At 39.8% G+C, this 23,353-nt stretch overlaps 4 protein-coding genes across 4 annotated transcripts in view; all 4 read left to right on the forward strand.

The window, feature by feature from the left end:
- Window positions 1-2,395: 2,395 nt before the first annotated feature.
- LOC139478334 (uncharacterized) lies at window positions 2,396-3,930 on the forward strand. Its single transcript, XM_071260756.1, has 4 exons — window positions 2,396-2,475; window positions 2,959-3,008; window positions 3,207-3,266; window positions 3,581-3,930. The coding sequence occupies exons 1-4, from the start codon at window positions 2,396-2,398 to the stop codon at window positions 3,928-3,930; spliced, it is 540 nt and encodes a 179-aa protein (XP_071116857.1).
- Window positions 3,931-5,988: 2,058 nt separating this feature from the next.
- Window positions 5,989-7,520, forward strand: LOC139478333 (uncharacterized). Its single transcript, XM_071260755.1, has 4 exons — window positions 5,989-6,068; window positions 6,549-6,598; window positions 6,797-6,856; window positions 7,171-7,520. The coding sequence occupies exons 1-4, from the start codon at window positions 5,989-5,991 to the stop codon at window positions 7,518-7,520; spliced, it is 540 nt and encodes a 179-aa protein (XP_071116856.1).
- Window positions 7,521-9,548: 2,028 nt separating this feature from the next.
- LOC139478346 (uncharacterized) lies at window positions 9,549-11,068 on the forward strand. The gene is made up of 4 exons (XM_071260783.1): window positions 9,549-9,628; window positions 10,111-10,160; window positions 10,359-10,418; window positions 10,719-11,068. Exons 1-4 carry the CDS (start codon window positions 9,549-9,551, stop codon window positions 11,066-11,068), a joined length of 540 nt encoding a protein of 179 aa, XP_071116884.1.
- A 9,139-nt stretch (window positions 11,069-20,207) lies between these two features.
- Window positions 20,208-23,353, forward strand: part of LOC139478735 (coiled-coil domain-containing protein 78-like) — a 40,031-nt gene continuing 36,885 nt past the window's right edge. Inside the window, exons 1-3 of the mRNA XM_071261346.1 lie at window positions 20,208-20,282; window positions 20,853-20,985; window positions 21,515-21,732. Of these exons, the coding sequence (XP_071117447.1) occupies window positions 20,873-20,985; window positions 21,515-21,732 (331 nt within the window). The 5' untranslated portion in view covers window positions 20,208-20,282; window positions 20,853-20,872. The remainder of the gene's footprint in view (window positions 20,283-20,852; window positions 20,986-21,514; window positions 21,733-23,353) is intronic.

The following is a 23,353-nucleotide window of genomic DNA, read 5'->3' on the forward strand; positions in this document are numbered from 1 at the left end:
ACACGGACCTTTAGGGAGTAATGGTCCCCGGTGACACATGGAAACCCGGACATCAGTTAAACAGTCTCTCGGACAGATGTCCCAGATGCTTCAAGCTCACCGATCATCTTCACATCTGATGACAGGATGTCTTCATAAAGCTGTGAAAGACCCGTTCCTTTGTGAACACAACTGTGACAGTAATACGTCATGGTTTTTGTCATGCCAAGGAGAGGATATACACAGATGTACAGGGGTGTGTTCCCATTGTTTAAGCAGCCACTTTATTTAGATGTTTCAGACATTGGTGATATCTCTTTTATATGATTTACATCTTTCCTGTTATGTAAATGTTATGCAATAAATCCTTGGTTGTTATTTTATCCTTTGTTGTCAGATGTTTTAACAGCATCCAGACGCTGACAGTTGGTGAGTCTGTAGTAGATGTTCCACCAGAATTGTCATGGCTTGCGATCTGTGACAGATAGACGCTGTAACAGTATTATACAGTCTCGGGGTCGCTGATATCGTTGAAGTGACTTTAAATGTTAACTCACTCACTTACCTACCCACTCACCAACCCATTAACTTGAACACCCACACATCCGCTCAATCACTCACTTACCCACCCACTCCCGACTCATTTCACTCACTCACTCACTCACTTACCCACCCACCCACCCACTCACTTACCCACCCACTCCCAGACTCATTTCACTCACTCACTCACTCACTTACCCACCCACCCACCCACCCACCCACCCACCTACTCACTCACTCATTTCACTTATGCTCACTCACTCACTCACTCACTCACTCACTTACCCACCCACCCACCCACCCACTCACTCACTCACTCATTTCACTTATGCTCACTCACTCACCGACTTATTTCACTTATACTCACTCACACAGCGACTCATTTCACTTACACTCACTCACTCATTTCATTTATACTCACTCACTCACCGACTAATTTCACTCACTCACTCACTGTAGCATTTTCAAACGCAATAAATCATTCATTGGTGTGAAAGGATACCAGTCGTATAAGACGTCGCAATGCGTTAGGGCGGTCGGGTAGCCTAGTGGTTAAAGCGTTCGCTCGTCACGCCGAAAACCCGGGTTCTATTCCCGACATGGGTATAATGTGTGAAGCCCATTTCTGGTGTGCCCCGCCGTGATATTGCTGGAATATTGCTAAAAGCGGCGTAAAACCATACTCACTCACTCACTCGCAATGCGCTGGACAGAGATGCGTCCATTAAGAGTGCCCGCAACTTGTGCTTGTGGGTTGTCATGCCAGATTCGCCCTGATAATGTTTCTACGTTTGTCAGCACCATCACCTTCATCGTTGGATGTATATGCCTGTACCACATCCCGTCTACATGAAGCCGACACATCGTGATATAACTAAAATAATGTTAAAACCCAATCTAATTCAGTCACACACTAAAACATATTGACTGTGGTATGGTCATGTTACATGAAAATACCATTGACCCGTAAAGCTTGTGTTGAGTATATTCTAAGGCTTCTAGCCATTGATCCCGAATCACAAATGTATAAAAAAGAAACACGAATATTTTCACAGAACTGTTACACCCAAGAACATCTGCCAAAGTGTTTTGTATGAGCTTATTTTATAAGTGATTTATTTCCAAGCTCATTAAAATCAGATCTTAGTTCTCGCTACCGCTAAACAAAGATCTGAGGACATCCCATTACGGGTCAAATCAGATCGACCTTGCGCGAACTTTGACCGACCAATGAAATGACTGACAAGAAGTCCACATTAGCCAGTCAGAAGGCAGCTTTCTCGTGCTTTACGGCACTAATTTCAAATTGGCGACTACGCTTCAAAACATATTTTGACAAATTCTCGATAAAAAATTGAAACCTGAACAAAAACACATTCTGGAATGGCCAATAGATTGTTCAGATTGTATGGATTCAGTCGTTAAGCCCGTAACTATCGTTCGGAATAACCCGTGTTAAAGTTTTCGAGGTTGCAAGATTAAAAATCACATTCCGACTGTCACTTTCATGATGAGGTAAGCGACCCTCTGATTAGGGGTCGGATGAAAGGTCGTTCTGACGTGACCCGTAATGGGATGTCCTCAGATCTTTGTTCAGCGGTAGCGAGAACTAAGATATGATTTTAATGAGATTGGATTTATTTCCCAAGTTGCATGTTTGATATTAATTCCAAACTATGTCCAATTCTCAAACAATACTTTACATTTATTGAAATTACCCGGAAGATACATTTACCGATGATCATGAGCTCTGTGGTAGCGATTCACAAAAGGCTATGCCCTTCTTCACAAAACACGTTAACCATAGAGTTACCTGCCCTTGAGCAATGGTATCTAAGGGTGTGACGTCACAGACAGTGACGATTGAGCTACTTGCATGATGCCGTCCTTATCTTTAGCGCCTGCTGTATCGACACATTTTCGCGACATGCCGTCAATATCAACTCTTCCTACGAGGTAAGTTATCCTCTTCTTTAACATTGAAAGCAGAAGCAATCGCATATGGGAGAAACAATTTAATGTGTGTGTTATAAAATTTACTTGATAGTGTATTGATTGTATGATTTATTAGGTTTTGTATAGGCATACTCGTAGAAGCAAAATGATTCGCGCATTTCAAAAACATGTATAGCGAGTACATTTTGATTTATATATTTTGATGCATATATACTTTAGTACAATGTATATAATTATATATTCCCGAACGAACTGTGACTAATTATTAATATGTTTTTTTTTGTCAACTTGTTCCGATATCATTAAAGAAAAGAGAGACAGGACATCTCCCGCCGTAACTTATGTTTCACATAGAAAGCAACAGAAGACGATAGTTTGTGTTTGCCTCACTTAAATCACATTTGTGTGTTTTAATATACTAAACTTACATCTTGTTTTGAACTGATGTAGTGTGCCTATTTGAAAATAGTAACATTGTTTCAGATTGCCGAGCATCGAGATTGGGATTCAGTCCCGAATGAACTTTGTCAAAGGTAAATTTACTTCTGTAGTTAGTTTTAGATTTCCAAACGGGAATGTGTGTTGACAGAAAGGCCTGAAAAACATATGGATTAAATAAAACCGTTCTACCAGAAAACACGCCTCAGTATCTAGAATGTTTTAATTAAAATCTATTGAACTAAAACCAACGATTTAAGGACGTTATCTAATCAATACATTTGTGCTTTCAGATATAATAACCGGCCAAAGTCACATGGTCCTTATTATCTGCTCAATTTTTGTTGGAGGTGGTAAGTATATTTTCCACCACAGGTGTATAACTGGCAATTCAATCGCGTCAACACGGAATCCTCATCTTCTGCAAAACTTCACAATATAAAAGTAGCCCAAACTATATCTTCAGTATTTGGAGGAAATACAAATGTCTGACTTTTTCACTCTGTCTTGGATATACGTTGCTGCCAAGGTGAAGATTTATCAACACATGAGGGTGTTATGGGTGAACCGAAGCTATATTTGTGCCATAAAACAATGTTGTATCGAAAATGTTATTTTTCAGTTTTTGTTTCTCACAAATCATTGAGTCACGTTTCTGATTTTCCAGTGGTCATCGTGGGCATCTTCTTGGCCCTGAGGTCGTGTGCACGAAGATGCCGGACAGTGGTCAGAGGTCACCACAGCGTTCGGGGATCTCTTGATGCCGCCGAGCGGGGCGATGCGAACGACGTTGTCTCCCTGGCTTCACACGAAGATTTCACACTGGCTCCCAACACCCCGTGGTGGGAGGTCGTGGAGAGAAGAGAGGCGGAAGACCCCACTTTCGGTGAGGATTTGGTGATAGCACCAGAGTACTGTGTGGAAGACGAGGTTTTGAGCTATGACCCCGACTACTGCCTGAAGCCGGGCGCCCTCTGGTGGGAGGTGGTGGAGGCCCAAGAGAAGGCTGGGAGCTGAACGCAGACCTTTAGGGAATGGTCCCCGGGGACACATGGAAACCCGGACATCAGTTAAACAGTCTCACGGACAGATGTCCCAGATGCTTCAAGCTCACCGATCATCTTCACATCTGATGACAGGATGTCTTCATAAAGCTGTGAAAGACCCGTTCCTTTGTGAACACAACTGTGGCAGTAATACGTCATGGTTTTTGTCATGCCAAGGAGAGGATATACACAGATGTACAGGGGTGTGTTCCCATTGTTTAAGCAGCCACTTTATTTAGATGTTTCAGACTTTGGTGATATCTCTTTTATATGATTTACATCTTTCCTGTTATGTAAATGTTATGCAATAAATCCTTGGTTGTTATTTTATCCTTTGTTGTCAGATGTTTTAACAGCATCCAGACGCTGACAGTTGGTGAGTCTGAAGTAGATATTCCACCAGCATTGTCATGGCTTGAGATCTGTGACAGATAGACGCTGTAACAGTATTATACAGTCTCGGGGTCGCTGATATCGTTGAAGTGACTTTAAATGTTAACTCACTCACTTACCTACCCACTCACCAACCCATTAACTTAAACACCCACTAACCCGCTCAATCACTAACTTACCCACCCACTCCCGACTCATTTCCCTCACTCACTCACTCACTCACTTAACCACCCACCCACCCATTCACTCACTCACTCATTTCACTTATGCTCACTCACTCACCGACTTATTTCACTTATACTCACTCACACAGCGACTCATTTCACTTACACTCACTCACTCATTTCACTTATACTCACTCACTCACCGACTAATTTCACTCACTCACTCACTGTAGCATTTTCAAACGCAATAAATCATTCATTGATGTGAAAGGATACCAGTCGTAAAAGACGTCGCAATGCGCTGGGCAGAGATACGTCCATTAAGAGTGCCCGCAACTTGTGCTTGTGGGTTGTCATGCCAGATTCGCCCTGATAATGTTTCTACGTTTGTCAGCACCATCACCTTCATCGTTGGATGTATATGCCTGTACCACATCCCGTCTACATGAAGCCGACACATCGTGATATAACTAAAATAATGTTAAATCCCAATCTAATTCAGTCACACACTAAAACATATTGACTGTGGTATGGTCATATTACCTGAAAATACCATTGACCCGTAAAGCTTGTGTTGAGTATATTCTAAGGCTTCTAGCCATTGATCCCGAATCACAAATGTATAAAAAAGAAACACGAATATTTTCACAGAACTGTTACACCCAAGAACATCTGCCAAAGTGTTTTGTATGAGCTTATTTTGTAAGTGATTTATTTCCAAGCTCATTAAAATCAGATCTTAGTTCTCGCTACCGCTAAACAAAGATCTGAGGACATCCCATTACGGGTCACATCAGATCGACCTTGCGCGAACTTTGACAGACCAATGAAATGACTGACAAGAAGTCCACATTAGCCAGTCAGAAGGCAGCTTTCTCGTGCTTTGCGGCACTAATTTCAAATTGGCGACTACGCTTCGAAACCTATTTTGACAAATTCTCGATAAAAAATTGAAACCTGAACAAAAACACATTCTGGAATGGCCAATAGATGGTCTAGATTGTTGGGATTCAGTCGTTAAGCCCGTAACTATCGTTCGGAATAACCCGTTTTAAAGTTTTCGAGGTTGCAAGATTAGAAATCACATTCCGACTGTCACTTTCATGATGTGGTAAGCGACGCTCTGATTAGGGGTCGGATGAAAGGTCGTTCTGACGTGACCCGTAATGGGATGTCCTCAGATCTTTGTTTAGCGGTAGCGAGAACTAAGTTATGATTTTAATGAGATTGGATTTATTTCCCAAGTTGCATGCTTGATATTAATTCCAAACTATGTCCAATTCTCAAACAAAACTTTACATTTATTGAAACTACCTGGAAGATACATTTACCGATGATCATGAGCTCTGTGGTAGCGATTCACAAAAGGCTATGCCCTTCTTCACAAAACACGTTAACCATAGAGTTACCTGCCCTTGAGCAATGGTATCTAAGGGTGTGACGTCACAGACAGTGACGATTGAGCTACTTGCATGATGCCGTCTTTATCTTTAGCGCCTGCTGTATCGACACATTTTCGCGACATGCCGTCAATATCAACTCTTCCTACGAGGTAAGTTATCCACTTCTTTAACATTGAAAGCAGAAGCAATCGCATATGGGAGAAACAATTTAATGTGTGTGTTATAATATTTACTTGATAGTGTATTGATTGTATGATTTATTAGGTTTTGTATAGGCATACTCGTAGAAGCAAAATGATTCGCGCATTTCAAAAACATGTATAGCGAGTACATTTTGATTGGTATATTTTGATGCATATATACTTTAGTACAATGTATATAATTATATATTCCCGAACGAACTGTGACTAATTATTAATATGTTTTTTGTCAACTTGTTCCGATATCATTAAAGAAAAGAGAGACAGGACATCTCCCTCCGTAACTTATGTTTCACATAGAAAGCAACAGAAGACGATAGTTTGTGTTTGCCTCACTAAAATCACATTTGTGTGTTTTAATATACTAAACTTACATCTTGTTTTGAACTGTTGTAGTGTGCCTATTTGAAAATAGTAACATTGTTTCAGATTGCCGAGCATCGAGATTGGGATTCAGTCCCGAATGAACTATGTCAAAGGTAAATTTACCTCTGTAGTTAGTTTTAGATTTCCAAACGGGAATGTGTGTTGACAGAAAGGCCTGAAAAACATATGGATTAAATAAAACCGTTCTACCAGAAAACACGCCTCAGTATCTAGAATGTTTTAATTAAAATCTATTGAACTAAAACCAACGATTTAAGGACGTTATCTAATCAATACATTTGTGCTTTCAGATATAATAACCGGCCAAAGTCACATGGTCCTTATCATCTGCTCAATTTTTGTTGGAGGTGGTAAGTAAATTTTCTACCACAGGTGTATAACTGGCAATTCAATCGCGTCAACACGGAATCCTCATCTTCTGCAAAACTTCACAATATAAAAGTAGCCCAAACTATATCTTCAGTATTTGGAGGAAATACGAATGTCTGACTTTCTCGCTCTGTCTTGGATATACGTTGCTGCCTAGGTGAAGATTTATCAACACATGAGGGTGTTATGGGTGAACCGAAGCTATATTTGTGCCATAAAACAATGTTGTATCGAAAATGTTATTTTTCAGTTTTTGTTTCTCACAAATCATTGAGTCACGTTTTTGATTTTCCAGTGGTCATCGTGGGCATCTTCTTGGCCCTGAGGTCGTGTGCACGAAGATGCCGGACAGTGGTCAGAGGTCACCACAGCGTTCGGGGATCTCTTGATGCCGCCGAGCGGGGCGATGCGAACGACATTGTCTCCCTGGCTCCACACGAAGATTTCACACTGGCTCCCAACACCCCGTGGTGGGAGGTCGTGGAGAGAAGAGAGGCGGAAGACCCCACTTTCGGTGAGGATTTGGTGATAGCACCAGAGTACTGTGTGGAAGACGAGGTTTTGAGCTATGACCCCGACTACTGCCTGAAGCCGGGCGCCCTCTGGTGGGAGGTGGTGGAGGCCCAGGAGAAGGCTGGGAGCTGAACACGGACCTTTAGTGACTAATGGTCCCCGGTGACACATGGAAACCCGGACATCAGTTAAACAGTCTCTCGGACAGATGTCCCAGATGCTTCAAGCTCACCGATCATCTTCAAATCTGATGACAGGATGTCTTCATAAAGCTGTGAAAGACCCGTTCCTTTGTGAACACAACTGTGACAGTAATACGTCATGGTTTTTGTCATGCCAAGGAGAGGATATACACAGATGTACAGGGATGTGTTCCCATTGTTTAAGCAGCCACTTTATTTATATGTTTCAGACTTTGGTGATATCTCTTTTATATGATTTACATCTTTCCTGTTATGTAAATGTTATGCAATAAATCCTTGGTTGTTATTTTATCCTGTGTTGTCAGATGTTTTAACAGAATCCAGACGCTGACAGTTGGTGAGTCTGTAGTAGATGTTCCACCAGAATTGTCATGGCTTGCGATCTGTGACAGATAGACGCTGTAACAGTATTATACAGTCTCGGGGTCGCTGATATCGTTGAAGTGACTTTAAATGTTAACTCACTCACTTACCTACCCACTCACCAACCCATTAACTTAAACACCCACACACCCGCTCAATCACTCACTTACCCACCCACTCCCAACTCATTTCACTCACTCACTCACTCACCTACCCACCCATTCACTCACTCACTCATTTCACTTATGCTCACTCACTCACCGACTTATTTCACTTATACTCACTCACACAGCGACTCATTTCACTTACACTCACTCACTCATTTCACTTATACTCACTCACTCACCGACTAATTTCACTCACTCACTCACTGTAGCATTTTCAAACGCAATAAACCATTCATTGGTGTGAAAGGATACCAGTCGTATAAGACGTCGCAATGCGCTGGGCAGAAATGCGTCCATTAAGAGTGCCCGCAACTTGTGCTTGTGGGTTGTCATGCCAGATTCGCCCTGATAATGTTTCTACGTTTGTCAGCACCATAACCTTCATCGTTGGATGTATATGCCTGTACCACATCCCGTCTACATGAAGCCGACACATCGTGATATAACTAAAATAATGTTAAAACCCAATCTAATTCAGTCACACACTAAAACATATTGACTGTGGTATGGTCATATTACATGAAAATACCATTGACCCGTAAAGCTTGTGTTGAGTATATTTTAAGGCTTCTAGCCATTGATCCCGAATCACAAATGTATAAAAAAGAAACACGAATATTTTCACAGAACTGGTACACCCAAGAACATCTGCCAAAGTGTTTTGTATGAGCTTTTTTTATAAGTGATTTATTTCCAAGCTCATTAAAATCAGATCTTAGTTCTCGCTACCGCTAAACAAAGATCTGTGGACATCCCATTACGGGTCACATCAGATCGACCTTGCGCGAACTTTGACCGACCAATGAAATGACTGACAAGAAGTCCACATTAGCCAGTCAGAAGGCAGCTTTCTCGTGCTTTACGGCACTAATTTCAAATTGGCGACTACGCTTCGAAACATATTTTGACAAATTCTCGATAAAAAATTGAAACCTGAACAAAAACACATTCTGGAAATTGCCAATAGATGGTCTAGATTGTATGGATTCAGTCGTTAAGCCCGTAAGTTAAAGTTTTCGAGGTTGCAAGATTAGAAATCACATTCCGACTGTCACTTTCATGATGTGGTAAGCGACGCTCTGATTAGGGGTCGGATGAAAGGTCGTTCTGACGTGACCCGTAATGGGATGTCCTCAGATCTTTGTTTAGCGGTAGCGAGAACTAAGATATGATTTTAATGAGATTGGATTTATTTCCCATGTTGCATGTTTGATATTTATTCCAAACTATGTCCAATTCTCAAACAAACTTTACATTTATTGAAACTACCGGGAAGATACATTTACCGATGATCATGAGCTCTGTGGTAGCGATTCACAAAAGGCTATGCCCTTCTTCACAAAACACGTTAACCATAGAGTTACCTGCCCTTGAGCAATGGTATCTAAGGGGGTGACGTCACAGTCAGTGACGATTGAGCTACTTGCATGATGCCGTCTTTATCTTTAGCGCCTGCTGAATCGACACATTTTCGCGACATGCCGTCAATATCAACTCTTCCTACGAGGTAAGTTATCCACTTCTTTAACATTGAAAGCAGAAGCAATCGCATATGGGAGAAACAATTTAATGTGTGTGTTATAATATTTACTTGATAGTGTATTGATTGTATGATTTATTAGGTTTTGTATAGGCATACTCGTAGAAGCAAAATGATTCGCGCATTTCAAAAACATGTATAGCGAGTACATTTTGATTGGTATATTTTGATGCATATATATATATAAGTACAATGTTTATAATTATATATTCCCGAACGAACTGTGACTAATTATTAATATGTTTTTTGTCAACTTGTTCCGATATCATTAAAGAAAAGAGAGACAGGACATCTCCCGCCGTAACTTATGTTTCACATAGAAAGCAACAGAAGACGATAGTTTGTGTTTGCCTCACTTAAATCACATTTGTGTGTTTTAATATACTAAACTTACATCTTGTTTTGAACTGATGTAGTGTGCCTATTTGAAAATAGTAACATTGTTTCAGATTGCCGAGCATCGAGATTGGGATTCAGTCCCGAATGAACTTTGTCAAAGGTAAATTTACTTCTGTAGTTAGTTTTAGATTTCCAAACGGGAATGTGTGTTGACAGAAAGGCCTGAAAAACATATGGATTAAATTAAACCGTTCTACCAGAAACACACCTCAGTATCTAGAATGTTTTAATTACAATGTATTAAAACTAAAACCAACGATTTAAGGACGTTATCTAATCAATACATATATGCTTTCAGATATAATAACCGGCCAAAGTCACATGGTCCTTATAATCTGCTCAATTTTTGTTGGAGGTGGTAAGTATATTTTCTACCACAGGAGTATAACTGGCAATTCAATCGCGTCAACACGGAATCCCCGTCTTCCGCAAAACTTCACAATATAACAGTGGCCCAAACTATATCTTCAAAATTTGGATCAAATAAGATTGTCTGACATTCTCACTCTGTCTTTGTAAAAGCGGATATACGTTGCTGACTTACAGGTGGAGATTGTATCAACACATGAGGGTTTTATGGGTGATCCGAAGCTATATTTGTAGCCATTAAACGATGTTGTTTTTCACGAATCATTGAGTCATGTTTCTGATTTTCCAGTGGCCATCGTGGGCATCCTCTTGGCCCTGAGGTCGTGTTCACGAAGATGCCGGACAGTGGTCAGAGGTCACCACAGCGTTCGTGGATCTCTTGATGCCGCCGAGCGGGGCGATGCGAACGACGTTGTCTCCCTGGCTTCACACGAAGATTTCACACTGGCTCCCAACACCCCGTGGTGGGAGGTCGTGGAGAGAAGAGAGGCGGAAGACCCCACTTTCGGTGAGGATTTGGTGATAGCACCAGAGTACTGTGTGGAAGACGAGGTTTTGAGCTATGACCCCGACTACTGCCTGAAGCCGGGCGCCCTCTGGTGGGAGGTGGTGGAGGCCCAAGAGAAGGCTGGGAGCTGAACGCAGACCTTTAGGGAATGGTCCCCGGGGACACATGGAAACCCGGACATCAGTTAAACAGTCTCACGGACAGATGTCCCAGATGCTTCAAGCTCACCGATCATCTTCACATCTGATGACAGGATGTCTTCATAAAGCTGTGAAAGACCCGTTCCTTTGTGAACACAACTGTGACAGTAATACGTCATGGTTTTTGTCATGCCGAGGAGAGTATGTACACAGACGTACAGGGATGTGTTCCCATTGTTTAAGCAGCCACTTTATTTATATGTTTCAGTCTTTGGTGATATCTCTTTTATATGATTTACATCTTTCCTGTTATGTAAATGTTATGCAATAAATCCTAGGTTGTTATTTTATCCTTTGTTGTCAGATGTTTTAACAGCATCCAGACGCTGACAGTTGGTGAGTCTGTAGTAGATGTTCCACCAGAATTGTCATGGCTTGAGATCTGTGACAGATAGACGCTGTAACAGTATTATACAGTCTCGGGGTCGCTGATATTGCCTTACCGACGTTAAATTTTTACTTCTATACTTCTATGGTGTTCCCACAGAGAACCGAAACCGTAAGCAGAGGGTATGTGTGACACGCAAACACCCCTCCCTCTGAGCAACCCTGTTACCTCCAAACCTGCAGATGGTGGTGTGGTCAGGCTACACGATGATGTTTACTTCTTATTAATATTATATGTGTTATTAATTTCTTTATTATTTATGTGTTTCCGCCAATCCGTCTGTATGACACAGTTTCTACTGTGTGTAAAGCGATTACGTTCTTTTTCCAAGTCAGATGAATGTTCATGATAATACACCGCCGGGCAAGAGAAAGTATACATCCATGTTTGATGGTGGCTTAAACTAAGACAAACTAAGACATAGTTATTCGATTATGATGTGTTTGATACGGGTATAGACCTAAAGTTTACAGCGTTTTCAGCCTAATAACATTTGTTTTGATAACGTTTGTAATGTTTTGGTCAAATCCAAGTTTCAAATGTATGCTTTCTTCTGTCCGGTAGTGTAGTACATGAATAACGTTATAGTGTACAGATGATGCAGGCATGTACTAATTGCTTGGTTAGTGAATCAATTTCCACGGAATCACTTGCAATTTAGTTATACCTCCATAAACGCAAAAATATTGAAGGCAATCTTAAATAAATAAACTGCAAGTGAATACGGTTTTTACTCCATTAAGGCAAAAACATGTTGAAGTCAATTCTTACAGATAAATACGTCAACAATGCTAACTTCACAGAATGCTCATTAAATAATTAACACACAAAAGACTGTAGACAACAATGTGGAATCAGCGACATCGTTCAGTGCAATACAATCTCATAAACATCACATCTTAGTTCTCGCAACCGCTTTGTTTAGCGTGGCCCTATTCCCTTTATCGATTTATGGGAACATGGACGCATAAAAATTTGCTTGGCATGTCATGCCATGGAATCACTTGCAATGCATGATTTAGTTAGTAAAGTGGCTCTTTATTTCAACATGTGACATGGCAACAACAAATAGTATTAATATTACCCCAATCTTACAAATACATAACATGGCCTAAATATCAGCGACAAGGATATTGGACGGGTGTGTCACCGACGATCCTGTAGTCATTTACGTAAACAATTTTAGTACAATAGAGTGATCTCCCTTACTAACTCTTCCACTCAAGCTCCTTCCCAGCGCGTGACACCTTCGTTACACTTTCGGTATAGTATAGAGAGCTCCGCGAACGGTCTATCCGTGTGAGGAGCTTGCTCTTTCACTGTGCTTGTGTTCTGTCTGATTCCGCAATGGGTGGCTGGAAACTCGAAGTGTTTAAAGTAAGATTTTAATTCACGTGTTGTGTGTATTACGAATATTGTATTCATATTTGCCGGTCCAGGAGATCATGACTAAAGCGGCATACAACAGACCAACCTCAACCAGGTTTAGTCGATCAGTGCTTGTAGTTGTATGACCTATACAGCCAGGCTAGCCCTAATGTATCTCCACACAAACAAGCTAGGGCCCTAAAATGTAGCCTACAAGCTTAAAAAAATTTTACTCGAATTTTATAAGTCGGAGTCGGATATTTCAATCAAAGGATAATTGTTTAAGATTACCGTAATACCCAAAATGCTGTTTGTTGGTACCCTAATCAGTGTATATTATCCCGAAACTTGTGATATTTTTCCCTAGTCCTAATATTTTAAATTTATTTATGTTTTCACTCAAGCGCAGATGCTGTGTTGTTTGTTCTTGTTTGTTCAAAGTAACGAGTTATGTATCAATGACAGGGTGTCATAAATAACCTGCACTAGTTTTTGAGACTGAGATAATGCAAATTTGTTGTCATTATGCTTACCTTGGTGATGTGAGGGAAATGTTTAGCTTAGGCTGCAGGCATGGGCAGAATTCTGGTCAGTTGTTGGGCACTAGTGGCTCAGTTGTCTGAGGTGTCATAATTAGCTGTGCAAAGTTGCACCCCTAAGCCATGGAAGAATCTGATGATCTGATTGAACACAACACACTCATAGTCTTTCTTGTTGTGACACAACTACCATTAGTATTTAAACATTTCAAATAGCAGAATAATCTCATAGCTGTTTGTTATTTTAGTGTACTATAATCAATTTTTATCATTACAGTTTAGTTTAATAAAGAGCAATTTGCCTTTCGTGGGTAAACATCAATACATGTAGGAAGAAGTTGTGCCTGTTGCTGTAGTTATATATAAGTAGTTGTGTGCATGTCTTAAGTCTTTGAAAGGCATTTAGAAGTGACACACATGAGGTGAAGGAGTAAGTTTATACTCCGAAACATTGTGTTCCTCATGGTAAAGAAGCTGACACCCATAAATTCTCTTCCTTATGCTTTTGTCAGAAAAAAAGGGAAATTATATGTTTATCAATATAGTTTCTTCATCTCCATGCTAGATCTATCTAGAAATAGATTGTGGGGAAGAAATTAACTCAGGAAAGGTAACTTTGCTATGCTGTAATAAGATAGAAACATGGGCTGTTACGTTTCTTCAATATGAAGCATTTTGTTGCAGATGGCTGTGTACATGAGCTTCCCTGTGTCACTGTTCTACTACTTCAACCAACCTGAGTTCTTTGAGGACTGGATGATGAGCAAGAGGGTAATATTCGGTTTGATGGTCATGCAACAATCAGTCAACTTAATATCAAAGTTGGCCTTGCCGTAACCATTTGTGTATGCTTATATAACAGTGGGGTATAATGAGGGACATAATAGAGAATATTGCTTGACTCTATGTCATACTAATTCATTTTCTGTCACAAATGGTGTATTTCTTAAAGGTGGCCAAGGGATATACATGGATTCTGTTTCTTGAAATCACACACACACAAATCTAATTACTTGTTTATTACCCACACTGTTGAATAAGAAGTAAACATACCCTATGAGGTCAAGACAGTTCAACAGAAATCAACTGATTGACCTCATTCATGTACATGTATGAGTAGTATGTGGTTTTGTGTAAACTCACATTTACATGAACATGCACAAACCCATTTCTGATTGAAACAAAAGAAAGGATGGCTCGTGATTGGAGATGTTAGGCACCAAACACTATGACAAATCTTAGCTTACTCCATGATCGAAGTATTTGATGCAAATGGTTTCTAGGTGTTATGACAATTCAGTTCATGTGTTTGTTGTTGTAGTGTCAATCCTAAATAATAATATTAAACTGAAAATTATCATTTCAGAATCAGCTCTTCCCACCTCAAGACAAGAATGCTGTAAGCATGATAGTTTGATACTCTTGTGCTCACTGTAATTTTCTTCATAGCAATGCCGATAAATTGTGCCCTATCTGTGTACTTAAACATTGTCATGTCATTATGCAGTGTGCTATATCTAAATGTCTTATTTGTAGCTGAAGGATGTATAGTGTGATGCCTACAGCTAGCCTAGACATGTCCTCTCCGAACTGTTGCAGCCAGCCTAGACATGTCCTCTCTGAACTGTTGCAGCCAGCCTAGACATGTCCTCTCTGAACTGTTGCAGCCAGCCTAGACATGTCCTCTCTGAACTGTTGCAGCCAGCCTAGACATGTCCTCTCTGAACTGTTACAGCCAGCCTAGACATGTCCTCTCTGAACTGTTACAGCCAGCCTAGACATGTCCTCTCTGAACTGTTGCAGCCAGCCTAGACATGTCCTCTCTGAACTGTTGCAGCCAGCCTAGACATGTCCTCTCTGAACTGTTGTAGCCAGCCTAGACATGTCCTCTCTGAACTGTTACAGCCAGCCTAGACATGTCCTCTCTGAACTGTTGCAGCCAGCCTAGACATGTCCTCTCTGAACTGTTGCAGCTAGCCAAGACATTGTCACAAAACCACTCGCCTTGTATCACTTTTCTAATGCAAATCTAAAATCATGCCCACAAGCTTGATATCTACCATGTCTAGGGTGATTATTCTATCGATCCCAATACATGATACCTCCCAATTCTTTATTGTTCTTAAATTATTTCAATCGAAAGAAGTCAACTGGCCACCTTGAAACCATCTGGGCACAAATAGCCGACATCAGAACGTCACAGAATGGGGGCATGTCGGAAAGCAGCTCCATTACTTTCAGTGTAATCTGGTAGTAATGACATTCATGTATATAATCCACTGTTGACAACATAGTCCATGCACTCAAAGGTTCATAATGTCAGGACAGGATGTCATTCTACTGGTATTGTCTATGTTCCTTCACAGTCTACATAGGGAGTCTATACAGATTTGTCTTTGTAGTCTCCCTGGTCTAATGTTTCACAACAATCATCGGAACATATTGACCAATCAGAGTGCCTCTCCTGTGCCGGTCTGATGTCGGTCATTTGTGCCTAAGATGTTTCAAAGTGGTGAGTCGACGACAAGCGGTCGATATAATTTGATAGCAATAAAGAATTGGGAGGTATCATGTATTTGGATCGATAGAATAATCACCCTAAACAAGGTAAATTTCATGTTTTTGTGCATGATTTGCGCTTTTACTTTAGAAACAGTGATACAAGGCAAGTGGTGCTGTACGGAGTGTCTGGCCTTGTGTCTGAGTGTCTGACACTCGTGATATCAATCATGTTAAATGATCTAGAAATATTTAAGCAATGACAGAAAGGCCTGTGGGACAGTACATTTGGCCCAATTTGGCTGTGATCTGGATAATTCCACTTTTGACCGATTCCTTTGAATTTGCAAATCTCTGTTTCAGAAAGCAATAATTGAAAGGACAATAGAGAAGATAGAAAAGAAACAAGAGGAAGAATGGCTGAAGCACAAGTAGTCTTAGGATACAGTGTGTGTCATGTATATATGTACATAACCATGGAGATATGCAGTAGCTCATCGTGTGTGTGTGGACAGTCAGAGAGAGTCAGTCATTTTGAACTTGTACACAGGAAATTAAACAAGATAAATACATATGCATTTGCCATGTGGTTTTTCTTTCATTGTTTCATATATTTCATGCTTTCTATAACAGAGATAATGGGATAAAGATGATCTAAGGGAGAATCACTCAATCTGGGTGACTACATGACTGAACAGTCGATACTGTGAGACAGGTGCCCAACTCAATCTGGGTGACTACATGACTGAACAGTTGATGCTGCGAGACAGGTGCCCCACTCAATCTGGGTGACTACATGACTGAACAGTTGATACTGTGAGACAGGTGCCGCACTTAATCTGGGTGACTACATGACTGAACAGTTGATACTGTGAGACAGGTGCCGCACTCAATCTGGGTGACTACATGACTGAACAGTTGATGCTGCGAGACAGGTGCCCCACTCAATCTGGGTGACTACATGACTGAACAGTCGATACTGTGAGACAGGTGCCCCACTTAATCTGGGTGACTACATGACTGAACAGTCGATACTGTGAGACAGGTGCCGCACTTAATCTGGGTGACTACATGACTGAACAGTTGATACTGTGAGACAGGTGCCCAACTCAATCTGGGTGACTACATGACTGAACAGTTGATGCTGTGAGACAGGTGCCCCACTCAATCTGGGTCACTATGACTGAGTAAAAGGCAACTATGCTTGTCGTAAGAGGCGACTAAGGGGATTGGGTGATGACTTGGTTGATGCATGTCATCGTATCCAAACTGTGTGGATCGATGCGCATGATTTCTATCACTGCATTGTCTGCTCCAGACTCGATTATTTACAGACAGCCGTCTTATAGCTGGAATATTGCTGAGTGTGGCATTGAACAACAAACAAACAAACAAACACTCAATCTGGGTCACTATGAAAGGGGGGCGGTCAGGTAGCCTAGTGGTTATAGCGTCACGTCGAAGACCCGGGTTCGATTCCCGACATGGGGACAATTTGTGAGGCCCATTTCTGGTGTCCTCTGCTCTGATATTGCTGGAATATTGCTAAGAGCGGTGTAAAACCATACTCACTCACTCACTAACTATGAAAGAACAATCGATAACTTGAAGCCAGAGGAACATTACATTTGTAGTTTGGCTGGTTAACCATCTTCAATATACAAGGGAAGTGAGTGAATGTTGTTTTACAACACAATCAGCAATATTTGTCCTGTGTCATGTTTGCCTATACATCATCCAGTCCACAGATTAGTGGTTAAGATTATGCATAACAGCCCATGGCCTTTGGGTACAATTACGATCCATTCACACAGTGACTCTAAACACCTTATCCAATTTAATCACTTCTCACAACATGCAACCTATTCTCACAATGGTCCCAAGGAGATCGATCCTCACTACATGTATGAACATTATACTTAGATGCTTCTCCAGCTTTTGTTTTCACTTTCAAAAGTAACAAAGTGTCGTTTATCTGGACAATGCTCAATTGCTTGTGACAGTTAAAACTCAAGAGAAGGCACTGTGCTCAGAATGATGCTGTTAAACTTACACTCCAAGACCAATGCTGTAATAGTTTTATAGTTTGAGAAGGAGCTTGATATATATATATATATATATATATATATATATATATTATACACACTAGGAAACTATATTCTAGACCGATGTTGTAACACTTATATACCTCGGTAAATAGACTAGATTCTAGACCTATGTTGTAACAGTTACATGCTTTGGTAAATGTGTATCAACGTGTTCCAATTATGTGCATCTATATATAGGTGTATCAGCGTATTCCAATCGCGTTGAGGGGCGGTGGGATAGCCTATTTGGTAAAGCGTTCGCTCATCACGCTGAAGTCCCGAGTTCGAGTTCCCACATGGGTACAATGGTTGAAGCCCATTTCTGGTGTACCTCGCTTTGATATTGCTGGAATATTGCTACAAGTGGAGTAAAACCAAACCAATTCACCCCTAAATAGTGTGGATCTCTTTATCAGTGTACCAACGTGTTCCAGTAGCGTGTCTCTCAACATCAATTTACCAACGTGTCCCAACGTGTCATGGCGTCCTACAACAGTATATCTATGTTTAAGTTTAATATATTTTCTAAATGCACATGTGAAAACATTGTAGTTTAATAAACGTTTAAAACACGGTCATAATCATTCTGAACTGAGTGGATGGACTTGTAATCAAAGCAAGACACTTATGAACATACTTTTGTGGTGTATTTTATTACGAATGTGTCTTGTTGGAATGGAATCGTAGTTTTGTCAATATTACAATGCGTATTCTGTGATATCTCTATTACTTTTCATGACGATACAGTTTTCGCTTTAAAATATTTCACAGTTATATCTATCAACTTCGCACACATATTTTCAATAAATCGGGCTAAAGCTTATTTTATTTATGGCATCTGATACTCAACGCTAATTCACCCAAGCGGCCCAACACCAACACTGTCGCACGAGACTGAGCACAAAGCAAAATTGTGTATGTCGCACGAGATTGAGCACTTGACCAAATTGTCTTTGTCGCACTAGACCAAATTGTGTAGTTTTCTTACATAAAATATGAATAACTAGAAGACATGTCTCCTGTTCTTTCAGGATGCGTTAAACGTAAAAAAGCCCCATCCACACGTGGTCCAAAACATTCTGAAAATATCCATGGTGAATATGAGAATCAATATCCTATATCGTAAATAAGTATTGATCGTAATATTTATCTCCACGTAGAGTGTTTAACATGCAACATCAATGACGTGATGGGAGAGTGGCTGGACGATAACAGGAATCAATCAAAACGTGTCTATCGCATGTTAAATGTAATATTCTCGATTTTGTACATCGATTGCTGACGCTTTGATGGAAATGATTGGGCGATGTAAGTGAAATGAATACCATATTGTAACTATATTGTTAGAATGAATGATCTGAGAATCCAGGAGATATACTTGGGAGGGCGTTAGATAATTAGGCTTCAGGCGCTTTGGTTGAGTACCATTTGGATACGTCCATGTTCATCATATCACAATTTGCCTACGAAGTAACAGAAGGCAAATTGGAATTCAAAAACACACCACTAAGGAGATAATGATCACGAGTCTTAAATTGTGAATCACTTTCGTGATCCAAATTATAATATAATATATGAAATAAGTATAAGCATATTATGATTTATGCAATATAATTATGCAGCTACTAAAAAAATAATTAGTAGGAACGTGTCAGTTACTTGTTTACAATAAAGTAAAAGTTATTGCCTTAAATCACCAAACATTAATCATACCTCGATTGATTAAAAGCTAAACAATTAATGTACCCACTCTTACAACATCAGGAAGCGCATGGACTACCCCCCCCCCCCCCCCCCCCCCCTACACCCATGATCAGTTCGGCTTCCTAGGATCTATATATGTTGTTGCTTTCTACTAGTAATATGACAATCAGAAAACTAGAAAAAAATCAATACAAAAGTTGTTATCCGTGCACACAAAAAAAATACATAACCGTATGTTGTGACTTAGGATTTATTTGGGATTATTGGTGTTGTCATAGTACATTTACCTATATACCATGGTTAAATATATTTTTGTTGTACGGGATCACACGTTATAAACAATAAATAACCACATACCCTTCTCATGTATATGTTATCTTAGGGTTCGAACTTGTTCCTCTGAATTCTACCTGCAAAATAGTTCTTGGGCTTAGCAGATGCAGAGTGATGTCCCCTTTGAACACTCTTCAGCATTTCAGGTGCTTCCTGTGTAATGGCGCGTCGCGATGTAAACAAATGACAAACCGAATTTTTGCTCAGTGCAATATATTTATTTCCAGGTATCTCTTACATTTCAATATATGTATGTACGCCACAAAAACACCTCACTCATTACAAAACCCGATCACTGTGTAATCTGAGAAACATTAATTCCAGATCTTAATTCTAAATCAATATTTTATCTGATGAAAACAATAATAGGAATCTGACATTTCGATGATAAAACTGCTCAGGTCAAATACACATAGTAGATTATTTTCATATTTTGGCTTATAACTATTTGCTCCTTCTTTTTCTAAAAGCAATTTAACCTACTATATGAAATCATATATAATATCCCTTGTATTTGGGAATTATTACGTAGTGTTGTCAAGTGATAATATCTGTTGCAACCATGGAATAGCAATGACACTGTTCGTTGCATACCCTATGAGTTTATATCTTCTTGTCTTTTACAATCTGTTAAATTTCGAATATCTTTTCAACAAGCAATTTAATGGGAAATTAATTGACACCAGCGTGAATACTTAAAAAAATAATAAATTCATCAAGAAATGTACTAGATCTAGATCTACATCTTGACATCAATATTTTGTTATATGGTGACTGTAATTTTCTTCTTATCCAAGTTTGCACAACACAGAGAGCCATGAACATTGAAGTCAGTGGGCGTATCCGTCCCCTTGTCCCAGGTGAGGGGAAGGAAAACTTATCAATTGAAGGAACACAAAGGCTGACAGCTCCAGGAGGACACTTCTTCCAGTAAATACTTACCTTCTTTCAACAATACACATTTTGTAATATTCATTTCTTTTAATTAAATGTCAATTCAAAATGTCCAGTATAAAGACTTATGTGTTTTTTTTCAGTGTTATCCTATAAGCCTATAATTATGATGATAATGGTTAAACATGTCAGAGCTAGAAATGGGGATTCACAGGCAGCAAAAAACCCCTCCTGAAATCCACACATTATGAAACCAAATCACAGAAAAATTATGAAAATGCAGACAGAGTCATCCATATGTTACTGTCTTGTTTAAAATCTTTTCTCCACATTGAGGTTAAGAGTTTGGATCTACCTATGTTAACTCTTGCTTTCTTCAAAATGAAGGTTTTCTGCTAATGTATGATAAGTTTACTGAAATCAAAAATAAGTCCAGCATCACTTCTGTAAATCTAATATATTATCATTATTAATTTGAACATGTTTACAAATTTTTAGCAAGGAAGGATTTAAAAAAACTTTATTTAGGTAAACATCATTTATAAACACAATCTCAATTTTCTAGCTTCCAGAACCTTTTCAGAAGGGAATCGACCACGTATGACATCTTCCGTAACTCGGTGGAGCTGCTGCTGGAGATGCTGATGTCAGGCTTCAATGTGTGTCTGCTGGTGACGGGGGAGAGTGGGTCAGGCAAGTCCTACACTATGGCAGGGGAGAGCAGCGCCAGGGTGGGACTTGTACAGATGGTCTTCGATTACCTCTTTGCCAAACTCATGGAAGGTGAGCTACTGAAACAAAAATAATACTCTTCCTGCATATTTGGCTCGGTCATTTTTGCTCAGAATGTCATGATCATTTGGTATATGTGGACTTAGTAGTGACAACATACGTTCCGATATTTAATATTTTGGCATTTCCTTTCACTATAACTATAACATTCTTGTTCCCACCAATGAGGACACCTAAAATTATTCAAGAGGTTTGAATCCGATTTTCAACATGGCTGGTACATCAGCTATGGTATTTCTTTAGTATGTTGTGGGATTAAACAAACATGTTCCGTTCTATTTTAGCAACAAAAAAAAAAATAAGATCTTTTACTCCACTCCGCCTCTCTGCATGAAAGTCGGCCATGTGTCAAGCCTTCTTAATTCTCGTTATGAGTGAGCGAAGTATTCAAAACAGCATATGTGTCTTTTTCGTGTTGAAAACACGCTTAAACGACTTTTCCTGAATGTACATACAAATGAAGGCTGTGCCATTATATTACTGTTGATATTTTATACATCCTATTATTCCTGAGCTTTGTGGCATCTAAACCCAAAGGCTGTCATTTTGGTGTGCTGTGTGGGTTTCGTTTTGCTAAACTCAAAATTTCCAAATCAAGTAGTAAAGAAATACAGCGAAATTATTAGCTGACATTTCACTGGCTCAGGAACCCACTCATCCCTCATTTAGATTGGGCAATCAAAGATAGCTCAGCGTTCACCTGATGCTACCTTATATGGGGGTGTCCTCATATCTTAACACAAAGAGATATTGTATCAGAGTGAAAGATTGGTTATGAGCATAGTTTTATTCTCTGGAATTGCCAGACTGAGGAAGTTTAACTTTGTCAGGTATGTTTCTCTTTATGATGACATCATATTTTGTTCAAATAATTGGAGTTCAATATTTATGCAGAAAATATTGGAATATCAATACTGGTGGCAACTTTTGTTAAATGGCTATCTGTATTGATATCGTAAGCTGTTGAGTACATGTCGGGGAGCTACAGTGCTGTGGCACAATGTTTATACCTTCTTGGCAGAAACTTTCATCTTTCAAATGATGCATCAAACCACTAAGTCCTGTTCTATAGAATATACTGGCAGGTTCCCAGCAACCTATGCTTTTCATACGAGGCGACCAAATGGATAGGGTCTTTCAGGTAGTTACTGGCAAACAATTGTCATAAGAGACGGAGGTTACAAAGGACCAATTCATATAAGAATCGTGTTACAAAGGACCAATTCTTATAAGAATCGTGTTACAAGGGACCAATTCTTATAAGAGACAGAGACCAATTCATGTAATTTATATAAGAAACAGGGGTTACTAAGGACCAATTCATGTAAAAGACAGGGGTTACTAAGGAGCAATTCATGTAAAAGACAGGGGTTACTAAGGACCAGTTCATGTAAAAGACAGGGGTTACTAAGGACCAGTTCATGTAAAAGACAGGGGTTACTAAGGACCAGTTCATGTAAAAGACAGGGGTTACTAAGGACCAGTTCATGTAAAAGACAGGGGTTACTAAGGACCAATTATATTAGAGACAGAGGTTACTAGGGACCATTTCTTATATGAGACGGGTTTCTAGGGACTAATTCATATAAGAGGCAGAGGTTACTAAGGACCA

Source organism: Haliotis cracherodii, unplaced genomic scaffold (assembly GCF_022045235.1).
Source record: "Haliotis cracherodii isolate W230 unplaced genomic scaffold, xgHalCrac1.p SCAF_4, whole genome shotgun sequence".
Taxonomy (NCBI): domain Eukaryota; kingdom Metazoa; phylum Mollusca; class Gastropoda; order Lepetellida; family Haliotidae; genus Haliotis; species Haliotis cracherodii.

Excerpts from the sequence above, each read along its gene's own strand:
- LOC139478333 (XM_071260755.1), top strand. The coding sequence starts at position 5,989 with ATGATGCCGTCTTTATCTTTAGCGCCTGCTGTATCGACACATTTTCGC. Across the intron at positions 6,599-6,796 it reads CCGAATGAACTATGTCAAAG|ATATAATAACCGGCCAAAGT; the intron begins GTAAATTTACCT and ends TTGTGCTTTCAG. Across the intron at positions 6,857-7,170 it reads CTCAATTTTTGTTGGAGGTG|TGGTCATCGTGGGCATCTTC; the intron begins GTAAGTAAATTT and ends TTGATTTTCCAG.
- LOC139478334 (XM_071260756.1), top strand. The coding sequence starts at position 2,396 with ATGATGCCGTCCTTATCTTTAGCGCCTGCTGTATCGACACATTTTCGC. Across the intron at positions 2,476-2,958 it reads ATATCAACTCTTCCTACGAG|ATTGCCGAGCATCGAGATTG; the intron begins GTAAGTTATCCT and ends ACATTGTTTCAG. Across the intron at positions 3,009-3,206 it reads CCGAATGAACTTTGTCAAAG|ATATAATAACCGGCCAAAGT; the intron begins GTAAATTTACTT and ends TTGTGCTTTCAG.
- LOC139478346 (XM_071260783.1), top strand. The coding sequence starts at position 9,549 with ATGATGCCGTCTTTATCTTTAGCGCCTGCTGAATCGACACATTTTCGC. Across the intron at positions 10,161-10,358 it reads CCGAATGAACTTTGTCAAAG|ATATAATAACCGGCCAAAGT; the intron begins GTAAATTTACTT and ends ATATGCTTTCAG. Across the intron at positions 10,419-10,718 it reads CTCAATTTTTGTTGGAGGTG|TGGCCATCGTGGGCATCCTC; the intron begins GTAAGTATATTT and ends CTGATTTTCCAG.